The sequence below is a fragment of the Taudactylus pleione genome, unplaced genomic scaffold (assembly GCF_031769625.1).
Source record: "Taudactylus pleione unplaced genomic scaffold, aTauple2 ptg000395l, whole genome shotgun sequence".
NCBI classification, from domain to species: Eukaryota; Metazoa; Chordata; class Amphibia; order Anura; family Myobatrachidae; genus Taudactylus; species Taudactylus pleione.
In genome coordinates, this window is record NW_028284796.1 from 2,970,195 (window position 1) to 2,982,737 (window position 12,543).

Here is a 12,543-nt window from a genome sequence, read left to right on the forward strand (position 1 = left end):
GTGGGTAGCGGGTGGTGACTGTTTGGTGCTCAGGGCCAACTCGAGGCACGTCTCAGCAGAGCGGCTGCACAAGGGCGCCACCACATAGTGGGTGCTCTGCAGCTGCCATCAGGGTGGTACATGTGTAAGGGGCCTGAGTGGGAGTTCCACTGATGTCTGTACCAGGGAAGGGGGAGCTGCCAGGCGGCTGTCCGTACTCACCAGCCCGGCAGCATTGAGTGGCGTGTGACAGGCAGCCTAGAAGTGAATCAGCTTGGCTGCCTGTCATTTCAGTGCGGCTGCTGTGCGGAGCTCAGTGTGGTGAGCAGGGAAGGCCCCGAGACTGCTCACGACACCGATTTACAAAGTACTGCAGGGCCAACTCTAAGCTCCCTGCAGCCAGCGCACAGTAATGACAGGCAGCCAATCTGATGTCACTGCTGCCGGGCCTGGTGAGTATATAGCACTACTCCCAACACACTCCCTGCTGCTGGTTGTGTATAAAATCAGTGTCTGCATTTCTTTGACCTCCCCACCCAGGTATGTCTGTCAATGCTTACAATTTTTTTTAAATATATATTTACTTGTCACTCTCTTCCCCATGTGTGCCTCTGCCCAACTCCCCATGTGTGCCTCTACCTGCCCCCTTTTGTCCCTCTACCCACCCTCCCTTTATATGCCTCTGCCCACCCAGCCTTTTTGAGCATCGGCCTGCTTCTCCCCATCTGTGGGCCTGTGATTGGGGTGCTCTACTTGTTTAATTTCTACTGGATCCCACAAATTCTGTCTGGCAGCGTTGGACTTTTCCAGGCGGCTCAGACGCAGTTTGAACCCAAAGGCTGTGATGCATCAACATGATGTCATGTAGTTGCATGTCGCCTCCCGCCACAGTGATGCAGTGACACAGCAGGGAAGGCTGCACTGCAATGAATCTGAATCACTGTATTTAATTTTTTCCTTGTAGGGGCCAATGTGTTTTTTTTTTTCCTGTGGGGTCCAGTGTTTTTTTTTTTTTTTTTTTTAACAACCGGGTTAATGTGTGTGTGTGTTTTTCTTCATGTGGGGGCCAATGTGTTTGGTGTTTTTTTTCCTGTCAGAGGCAAATTGTATTTTATTTTTTCCTGTGGGGGGCCAATGTGTCTTTTTATTTTATTTTATTTTTTTATCATCCTATCGGGGCCAATGTGTTTGTTTTTTTCCTACTTGGGACCAATGTCATCTGCTACATGCACATGGGCTGTAGCTGCTAAGTTGTTAGATTTACAGAAAACCTTCATTTAGATGGGACCCAGAAAAGGTCAAAGTGAGGGGTCCCTGGGACCAACATTTTTTTGGCTCAGCGCTATCACTGTCTATTTGGGCAATGCAACAGTCGAATACATCAATCATCAGGACGGCAGTCAAAGTACAGGGGCTACTCGTCTGTTTTCCAGTTGTTGGTAGATTGCTCGGGCCATCCGACATAGCCTCTCATCACAATCATAAGCTGCTTCGGTAGTGCTCCAGGACTTGGTACTGGGTTCTGGAGGCACTTCTTGCGGATGCTCTGTTTGTTCCATGGACATTCCCCCTCATCTATCTTTTTCCTCTGCTCTCTCTGCTGCCATGAGTTCTTTGCAAGCTGAAGGAGGGCGGATTGGCCATTCTGTGGGCCCCAAAGTGCCTACGCGAGGCATGGTACTCTGATCTTCGTCGGCTGTCAGTGGCTTCCACTTAGTTTCTGTCTCTCATGTAGGATCTTCTTTCCCAGAGCCCATGTCTACAACTGGATCTCCCTCGCCTGGCTTTGACAGGGTGACTGTTGAAACAGGCCTCTTGAAAGCTAGAGTTTTGTTCTGACTCTGTAGTGCGCACCATGTTGTGTGCCAGGAAACCAGTGTCGGTCAGCACCTATTATTGGGTTTAGCGTGCCTATTTTGCCTGGTGTTCAGTTCGACAGCTGGATCTGGTGGTCTTCCTCCTGTCCTAGGTCTTATACTTTTTACAGTCAGGCATGGACTCAGGTCTCTGACTTTTTTCCTTCAAGGTTCAAGTCTTGATCCTGTTTGTTTTTTTCCAGCACAGAATTGCGCTTTTGCTGGCTGTCAATACTCTTCTCCAAGGTCTACTGTAAATTCAGCCTCCCTTTCTTCCACAGGTGGCCCCTTGTGATTTAGTTTTAAAATTGTACCTCACCTGGAAGACTGTGTTCCTTCTCCCTATATCTTCTGCTTCTCTGGATGTGGTCCGGATTCACTCTAAGGGGGAGATGTACTAAGCCTTGGACAGGGATAAAGTGGATAGAGAGAAAGTAATACCCATCAGCTCCTAACTGCCATTTTTCAAACACAGCCTGTAAAGTGACATTTACAGTAGGAGCTGTTTGGTTGGTTGGCACTTTATCTCTCTCCAATGTGCTTTCTGACATTTATTAGAGGGACTGGCCTGCTACCAAGCAGACGCTGGTGTGTTGGATGAAATCGCTCATCCAGCAGGCATACTCATTGGCCAACCGACCAGTTCTGGACTTGATGAGTGCCCACTCCACCAGGTTTGCGGGCACTTCCTGGGCTCAGTGGAACAACTGTGCAGAGCGGCTACGCGGTCCTCTGCGCACACCTTAATCAAATTCTACCTATTTGACACCTGTGCCTCTAGAAATGCTAGCTTTCGGTGAAGGGTCCTATGCACACCACAAGAGTGTTCCCTACCTTTGGGGACCGCTTTGGGACGTCCCATCGTATCCCAGTGTCCTCCATGGATGAAAGAGATAATGGGATTTTGGTTTTTCATTTTCTTTGATTCAGTTTGGGACACTGGACGCTCACCCTTACACTCAGGGTTATTCCTGAGTTGTGGAGCCCCAGGCCCAAGAATTTCCCTTGTGTGTGTATGTTCTGTGCCCCTAGCCGTTTTCCTCCTCTCTTCCTACTTCCTATCCTTGGGCTTTGTTAGTATTAACTGGTGGCTGCAGGCAGGGGGTGAGGTGTAGGGGAGGAGGAGCCTGTGCTTGTTTGAAGGTTAACCTTTTGGTGCCCAAGTGCCTCCTGCTCCACCTATACCCATTGTTTTCCAGTGTCCCCCATGGAATCAGAGAAAAGGATTTATCAGGTAAGAACAAAAATCCCATATTTTGTTTTCTACAGTCATGTTTTGCGTTTCTTTAGATCGGATTACTGAATAGCTTCTCTTTAATCACTTATCTTACAGGGTGATGTGCATCAGGCCCTTATTGTCCTTCAGAAGGGTGCAGAGTTGTTTCTACCAGATGACGGTGCTCGCCCGCAGCAGCAGCTCATCCATGGCCGTGCCATGCTACTAGTGGGGCGTTTCATGGAGGAGACTGCCAACTTTGAAAGCAATGCCGTTATGAAAAAATATAAAGTGAGCTCAAAACTAAGAGGCCCAAGCTTAACTAATTAAATCAGGCCATTATGAGTTGTCAATTTTGACAAATGGACGTTAAACTGGCAGTCACAGTGATACTGTTAGTTGATGAGTTATAAATGATTCATATTGTATTTAATTACCTTTAAATTATACAGGATGTAACTAGCCTGCTGCCTGAATGGGAAGATGGGCACTTTTACCTTGCCAAGTATTACGACAAGCTGATGCCTATGGTGACTGACAACAAGATGGAGAAGCAGGGCGACCTGATACGATACATAGTGTATCACTTTGGGAGGTGAATGCCTTGTAGATGACTAATGTTCATGTACTGATTTGAAGTATCTATCTAGCTCGGTAGGCTAGGGGTGCATGAGTATTACCAGGGCCCAGAGGGTATCCACACATCAGCTTGGACTAATGTGCATATTATTACACGTAAGAAACCAGCATCTACATAGTAGCAGGCTTATTTCATTCTACAATTTATATATGTTGTTTGGCAGCAGAATGAATTAACCTTCATTGTCCCAGCCCTATTCATGAACTATAAATTATAGAAAATGCTGATTTACATTTACAGTGTAGAATGGCAAAGGAAAAGTTGAACTTGAAGACTCATTTCATCCCTCCGTTACTTTTAAGCCAGACCAGGACAGCATGTGTACTATATTTTATTCTATATATTTGGGATGTATATTATATTTAACAAATTCTCAATTTGATGGAAACTTTTATTTTTACTAGGTCTTTGCAGTATGGAAACCAGTTTATCTACCAGTCAATGCCTCGGATGCTGTCACTGTGGCTTGACTTTGGAGCTAAAGTTTATGAGTGGGAAAAGGGTATGAGTTTTATATGTTGGATATTTTTGGGGGGTTTATTTAGGTCACAAAGTTTTAGTTCTGCATTTTTCATTATATAATTTTTAATATTGTCATTTTCAGCTGGACGGGCAGATCGTCTTCAAATGAAAAATGATTTGATTAAAATTAACAAGGTTATTACTGACCATAAAAATTACCTGGCTCCCTATCAGTTCCTAACAGCCTTCTCTCAGCTGATCTCCAGAATCTGTCACTCTCATGATGAAGTGTTTGCGGTATTGATGGAAATTGTGGCAAAGGTCTTTGTGGCTTATCCTCAGCAGGCAATGTGGATGATGACTGCTGTGTCCAAGGTAATTTATCAGTTGTGAGATCTGGTAGTATTATGAATGAATGGCTACAGATGAGTTTGTTGGGTAGTATTGATGTTATATAAATTGTAAATAAATGGACCTGAGTCTCCTTTGATACCCCTCCCACTTCCGTCCCTCTTGTCTCTGCCCCTTCCTGATCCGTTATACTTACCACCCCTGTTCCTGGTCCTCTCTCCTCCCGTCGGTGTAGCGCTCGTGCACTTCATACCTAACATGCATGGCGCGTGCATTGGGAGCTGGGGCATTCTCTGTGCACTGTGTGTCACCAGCCCGGCCACTCCCCCTTGTCACGGACACGCCCCCCCCCATCCTGCCGATCTGGCTGCTTCCTCCCGGAAGGAGCAGCCAGAAAGTAGGCAGGTATGACTTTAGGTTTGACATGAATGTGCCAAAGCAACATTTCAGGCATTGCCTGATAAATGGTATAGCTATGCCCAAAACGTTGCTGATATCTTTGGTTATTCTTTAAGCCTGGTATAAACACATTTGTGTTCTTTTGGGGACGTGCATCATTATGCAATATACTATTGACTTCCTTGGCATCCTAAGTTGATGTATCTGCTGTATTCTATATACAATACCCTAAACTTAAACCCAGCATAGAGATTTCACTTTTCCTGAGTCAAGTAATTCCCATGATTGCTAGCTGGAGATACAGGGAGTGCCAGCAAGCCATTTGGTCATAATACTTATAGAGATTCAGAAACTAATGTCTGCCTGTTTGTGGGGTGCTGCACACCGGCAGACTATTCACATAATATCTGTCTGAACATTAACCTGGGCAATGCTGGTTTACTCATCACATTGTTTCCACAGTCATCCTATCCAATGCGTGTAAACAGGTGCAAAGAGATCATTGATAAGGCCATTCACCTGAAGTCAGCTCTTGGGAAATTCATCGGAGATGCAACACGGCTTACCGACAAGCTTTTGGAGCTGTGTAACAAGCCAGTAAGTACAGGTCTATGTTTCTTGTAATATAATCAACAGTCTTGTTTAACGACTATTGTCTTGGTGCAGTTTGTTGCTGTTGCAATGGGCTGCAGATACTTGTGGTAAAGAAGGTTAATCCTTGTTGCCAAGATTAGAGAGCTTTAGAGGAGTAAAATATGATGTAGGTAAACCAGAAAGAGATTGCTGTAAAGGTGGTTGAAATGTCATACATTAGGGTTTAATGGTGGCATGGATTCAACAAGGTGCTGAAAACATTCCTTAGATGTTCTAGTCCATAATGACATGGTAGTTGCTACAGATTTGTCAGCTGCCCATTCATGCTGCGGATCACCTGTTCCACCACATCCCAAAGATGCTCTATTGGACTGTGATTGGAGGAGGCCATTGGAGTAAACTAAACTCGTTGTCATTTTCTTGTAACCAGCTTCAGATGACCTGTGTTTTGTGACATGGTCTGTTTTGTTGCTGGTAGCTAGTACAGTAGCTATTAAATAGAGTAGACTGTGAACATAAAGGCGTTGCACATGGTCAGCAACAATACTCAGTTTAAATTATGCACATTTTGGGATTTAAGTGCCTAATGTTTACCAAGAAAACATTTCCACCACTATCATCAGCCTGAGCTGTTGACACAAGACACAGTGGATCCATGTTGTATACACCAAATTCTACCCCATCTTTTGTGTGTCTCTTGCTCTCCAGAGTTTTCTTGAGCTCTCTTATTGTCCTAATCTTTCTCTTACTGTAGGTGTATAACCAAAACGTAAGGGGAATACACTGCATAGTGCATGTTATCCAATATTAATGAATATAAAATATCATAAAACATAATTACATAACTACCGTCTCCGCCCTATATAATGTGAGTGTTTTTATATATATATATATATGTATATATATATGTATATATATATATATATATATATATATATTACACACACACACACACACACACACACACCATCTGCTTTACGAATTGTTACAGTGATTGTGATTGAAAATGCAGATGTAAATAGTAGTGTTAATTAAGACATATTACTTGACAGTACATTAACATGTATCATTACTGCATTTCCTAGGTGGATGGCAACACTGGTGTTTTAAGTATGAGTGTTCACTTTAGGCTGCTCAAGAAACTGGTTGAAGAGCCAACATTCAGTGAGATCCTCATCCCATTACAGTCAGTAATGATCCCTACACTTCCATCTACTGCTGGAAAACGTGATCACGCTGACCATGACCCCTTTCCTGGGCACTGGGCATACATTGCTGGCTTTGATGATGTTGTAAGTGTTCTGTGCTGTTTAGGCCAGTTTTGTCTTCTACATAGTCTTGTGAAATAGTTTATTATTATATTATTTATGTATGTAAATATCACATTTCATACGCCAAATATAACATCACTTTTGATGTAAGCAGATGGGTACAAAATAATTGAGATACACAGAAGATGTGCACTGGGACATTCTTAATGTCATGTCCTGTGGTCTGGCAGCAGCATGCTTTGCAAATTCAGAATTATTGCATTCATCAGACATACAGTCAGTGCAAATTAATTTCACTAATATATACAGCAATCACTTCACTGTATTCCTTCCTGGCAATATAAGATGTTAATTACCACCTCTTTACAGCACAGCCAAAGAGGGCCATTGTGTACCCATATACATCTAGATCCTTGGTGCGTGCAACACCAATCCCTTATTTCCTTTGTTCTCAGGTCGGCATCCTTTGGCCATAGGTTCATATCTTTATAGCCCTTTTATTTTGTTTGCCAACTGCTGTCTTGGTATTTCATGTACAACTTCAGTAGCTTCTATCATCATACTTTTCTGAATGGCAGGTGGAGATCCTACCATCTCTCCAAAAACCCAAGAAGATTACACTGAAGGGGTCTGATGGAAAATCTTACATTATGATGTGCAAACCTAAAGATGATCTCAGGAAAGACTGCAGACTCATGGAGTTTAATTCCCTGATAAATAAGGTAAGTGTTCCATGAAGTGGGCTGTAAAGATAATTTGAATGCACCCTTTCATGTCACTAGGAACCAGGGATGCAGTTATGGCACTTCATGGCCAATGTTTACAAGATACTATGGGGTACATTTACTAAAGGTACGTTTTCTGTTGGTTTAAAAACCATCCAAAACTGACTGCAAACAAAGGCGTGTTGCTGTCTAAAATACAGATTTTTCAACAATCAGGTTTCAGCTTCAATTTGAAACTCTACAGCTATAGTATGTCTGTCTTTCATTGCATCTCTAACATTTCAGTTCACAACCGGTGGCATATACAAGTTAAAACACAACAGCTAACCCGTCCAAACAGAAGCACTGCACAGATCACTGTGATCTGTGCAGGCTTCTTAGGGTTAAAAGCAATTAAAGATGTAAAAAAACCACAAAGCATAAGCAGCCCTGGACCTTTCAACCTGGTCTGGTCTTGGAAAATTGGGGAAAAAAACCAGCATGAGGTCCCCCCTGTTTTCCAATAACCAGCAGCGGGCTGAACCAGCTGGGGGCTGGTTCAGGGGTCCCTCTGCCATAATGTCAAACCAACTCCAAACTTGTCACCCCAGGGCTGGAAATCCTCGGGAAGTGGGGACCCCAAAAATTTAATGGGGTAACTCCAACTCAAAGATCAATCAGGGCTTTCAGATGAGGGCCCCTCTCCATACCAGGCTGAACCAGCTGGGGCTTATTCCATGGCAGGGAGACACACAGCATGGGGTCCCCCTGCCATCATATAAAACTAGCCCTAAATTGGTCAGCCCAGAATTGGAAGAGCTCAAAGTGGGGACCCCAAAAATAAATTGGGGTTCTCCCTCCCGAGGATCTATCCCTGGTGGTGTTAGGTGCGGGCTTAATATGTAAAAACAAGAGATATGGTAAGAACTTACCTTTGTTATCTCTGTTTCTACGAAGTCCATAGGGTCCACAGGGTGACCTTGGGGTATAGCTGGATCCTCGGGCACCACGGAGTTAAAGCTTTTAGCTGCTCCCAGGATGCACTTGGGTCCAACCTCCCCCATACCCCGCCCCCGAGCCACAGGCACCTCAGTTGGTAAGCAGCCCAGGCCGGAGGAGGAGACGAAACAGAGAGAAGGAAGACTGGAACACACAAGAACCATACTCACAGAAATGGGAGACGGAAAACCGGTGACCAGTCACAGAGCCCATATGAAGCCAGGTGCGTCAGGGCGGGTGCCCTGTGGACCCTATGGACTTCGTAGAAACAGAGATAACAAAGGTAAGTTCTTACCATATCTCTTGTTTTCTACTTCAGGGTCCATAGGGGTCCACAGGGTGACCTTGGGGATGTCCCAAAGCAGTCCAACTAAGGGCGGGGACGCTCCTGTGCTGATAGGAGAACCCGGCGCCCAAAGGATGCATCCTGAGAGGCAAAGGTGTCAAACGCATAGAACCTCAAAAAGGTCTGAATGGAAGACCAGGTGGCCGCCTTACAGAGCTGAACAGCAGAGGCGCCACGGCTAGCAGCCCAAGAAGGGCCCACGGACCGAGTGGAATGAGCCTTAACCGAGGCTGGAACAGGTAAACCCTCCTGCATATAAGCCTCAATAATAACAGAACAAAGCCATCGGGCTAGAGTCTGTTTGTTGGCAGGCCAACCCCTCTTGTGAAAACCAAAGAGGATAAACAAAGAATCCGACTTCCTCACAGAACTAGTCCGGTCCACGTAAACCTGGAGTGCCCTTACAACGTCTAAGGAAGTCTCCCCAGCCGAAAGATCAGGTGACTGAAAGGCTGGTACAACAATTTCCTGATTAATGTGGAACCTGGAAACCACCTTAGGCAGGAAATCAGGACGAGTGCGAAGCACCGCTCTGTCCTGATGAAAAATCAGAAAAGAGGGACGACAAGAAAGCGCCCCCAAATCTGAAACCCTCCTGGCAGAAGCAATTGCCAAGAGGAAAACAGTTTTAAAAGTTAGCCACTTGAGCTCCACTGACTCCAAGGGCTCAAAAGGAGGACCCTGTAAGGCCCTAAGAACCACCGCCAAATCCCACAGGGCCACAGGTGGCACAAAGGGAGGCTGGATTCTCAAAACACCCTGGAAAAAGTTGTGTACGTCCGGCATAGCAGCGATCCTGCGCTGGAACCACACCGACAGACCAGACACGTGTACCTTCAGTGAAGAAAGACGTAATCCTAAGTCCAAACCGGACTGAAGGAAAGCCAGAATACGCGAAACTCGGAACACCTGGGGATCATAGTTTCTGGCCTCGCACCACTGAAAGTAAGTGTGCCACACTCTGTGATAGATCCTCGCGGAAGCAGGCTTGCGCGCCCTCAGCATGGTGGTAATAACGGAGCTAGAAAAGCCCCGAGACCTCAGGACGGCTGTCTCAAGAGCCACGCCGTCAAAGATAGTCGACCCAGATCCGGGTGAAGACAGGGCCCCTGAGACAACAGGTCCCGCCGTTGAGGTAGGAGGTACGGAGCGTCGATGGACAGGCTCCGCAGATCGGAGTACCACGGCCTTCTGGGCCACGCTGGGGCCACCAGGATCAGTGTGCCTCCGTCCTGTTTGAACTTGCGCAGGACCCGAGGCAGCAGAGATATCGGAGGGAACAAGTAAGCCAGTTGAAACAGCCATTTCACCGACAGCGCGTCTATCAGACTTGCGCCTGCGTCCCTTGTCCTTGACCCGTACACAGGCAGCTTGTGATTGTAACGGGACGCCATCAGGTCCAGTTCTGGCAGCCCCCACTTGTCCACGAGTAGTTGGAATACCTCTGGATGAAGCGACCATTCCCCGGGATGCACATCGTAACGGCTGAGGAAGTCTGCCTCCCAATTGAGGACTCCTGGGATGAAAACTGCCGAGAGAGCTGGAAGATAGCGCTCCGCCCAAGCCAGGACGCGGGACACCTCCGACATCGCAGCTCGACTGCGAGTCCCTCCCTGGTGATTGATGTACGCCACCGTGGTGGCGTTATCTGACTGCACCTGAACGGCCCTTCCGTGAAGAGCGGTGCCGGACGACTGCAGGGCTCTGTATACTGCCCGCAGTTCCAGGATGTTGATGGGAAGAATCGCTTCCTCCGCCGACCAACGACCCTGAAGTGACAAGGAGCCTGTCACCGCCCCCCAACCCCGGAGACTGGCATCTGTCGTGAGCAGAACCCATTCCGGGATCCAAAAGGGGCGCCCCTCCAGGAGATGCGCTGTCTGCAGCCCCCAGGCTAGGGACAGACGCACCTCCGAGGACAACACCAGCATCTGAGAGCGGATCCTGTGTGGCAATCCGTTCCATTCTGAAAGAATCAGCCCCTGCAGGGGCCTGGAATGGAACTGGGCAAACTCCACCATGTCGAATGCCGACACCATGGACCCCAAAACTCTCATCGCTGAGTGCACCGACACTCTGCCACTGCTCAGACAACTGTGAATCCGCAGCTGTAAGGAGGAGACCTTCTCTGGAGTCAGAAAAATCCGTTGCTGACGAGAGTCCAGCAGGGCCCCCAAATGAACCATCCGTTGTGATGGGATGAGGGAGGATTTCTTCCAGTTGATCAACCAGCCGTGCGCCTGTAGACAAGCGACCGTCAGGTGGAGATGCTGGATCAGTACCTCCGGGGAGCTTGCCAGCAAGAGGAGGTCGTCTAGATACGGTAGCAACCGTATCCCCTGGCTCCGAAGGTGAGCCGCCATGACCGCCATCACCTTGGTAAATACCCTTGGTGCCGTGGAGAGACCAAAGGGTAGAGCCCTGAATTGGTAGTGGTTGTGGAAAATAGCAAACCGCAGAAACCGTTGGTGCAATGTTGCTATAGGCACATGGAGGTAGGCGTCCTGGATATCCAGGGAGACTATATAATCCCCCGGTTCCATCGCCAGTATGATGGAACGCAAAGTTTCCATCCTGAATTTGGGAACCCTGAGAAACCTGTTTAGGGACTTCAAATTGAGGATGGGGCGATGAGAGCCATTGGGTTTCTGCACCAGAAACAGCGTAGAGTAATACCCCATCCCACGTTGAGACTGTGGTACGGGTATAATGACCCCCGCCGTCAGCAAGGTCTCTATGGCTTCCTGAACCTGCAAGGCCTTGGTTGTGTCCTGAGAAGGACTTCTGCAAAAAAACTGGCAAGGCGGCCTGTGCCGAAAAGACAGGGCGTACCCCTGGGAGACCACTTCTCGCACCCAGGCATCCGTGGTGGTATTGTGCCAGCACTGGGCGAATTGAAGAAGTCGGCCTCCCACTCTGGGGTCCCCCAGAGGGAGGCCCGTCCCATCACGCAGAAGGCTTATCTTCTGGCTTGGAAGAAGGGCGCCTAGCACTCCAGGCTTGCTTCTTTGGCTTTGAGGCGGTCTTGGGTGCGGACTGCCTCGGGAAGGACTGACCCTTTGCCTTGCCCTGAACCCGAAAGGAACGAAACGCCGAGCTCCGGACCTTAGCAGGTGTAGTAGCTGAAGGGAGGAAGGCTGACTTGGATTTTGCCAGGGTATCTACTATTTTGTCCAGGTCCGGACCAAATAGTAATTCCCCATTAAAAGGTAAGGCCTCCAAGCCTTTCTTTGAATCCGCGTCTGCTCTCCAAGACCGCAACCACAAGGATCTACGAGCAGACACTGCTGCCGACGAAACCCTAGAGGTCAACAGGCTAGCATCCAAAGATGCTTCTCCAATGTAGGAGGCGGCATCTCTCATCTGTCCTAACAACGCCCTCTGGACGTCCGGAGATTCATCCGTAAACGTGTCCTCCAAGGCGTTGGCCCACCCCTCAATGGCCTTGGCCACCCAGGAGATGGCCATGGACGGCCGGGCTACAGCCCCTGAGAGAGAATAAATAGACTTTAGACAAGTCTCCACCTTCCTGTCCGTAGGATCCTTCAGCGAGGATATAGACGGCAATGGCAAAGTAGCACTCCTGATGAGGCGTGTTACATGGGAATCGACTGCAGGCGGAATTTCCCATTTCTTACAATGCGCTTCCGGGAATGGATAATTGGACGCCAAGCGTTTCTGTGGCAGGAAACGCTTACTGGGCGTCTGCCAGGCCACCGCCATGTG

At 47.6% G+C, this 12,543-nt stretch overlaps 1 protein-coding gene across 2 annotated transcripts in view; it reads left to right on the forward strand.

Annotated features, from left to right (window-relative positions):
• The window catches only part of ATR (ATR checkpoint kinase), a 169,392-nt gene that overhangs the window by 141,154 nt on the left and 15,695 nt on the right, over positions 1–12,543 (forward strand). For both annotated transcript variants that reach the window (XM_088446273.1, XM_088446274.1), the window contains 7 exons: positions 3,169–3,342; positions 3,504–3,646; positions 4,096–4,193; positions 4,296–4,528; positions 5,366–5,500; positions 6,583–6,789; positions 7,347–7,490. In XM_088446273.1, coding sequence (XP_088302399.1) covers positions 3,169–3,342; positions 3,504–3,646; positions 4,096–4,193; positions 4,296–4,528; positions 5,366–5,500; positions 6,583–6,789; positions 7,347–7,490 — 1,134 coding nt within the window. The remainder of the gene's footprint in view (positions 1–3,168; positions 3,343–3,503; positions 3,647–4,095; positions 4,194–4,295; positions 4,529–5,365; positions 5,501–6,582; positions 6,790–7,346; positions 7,491–12,543) is intronic.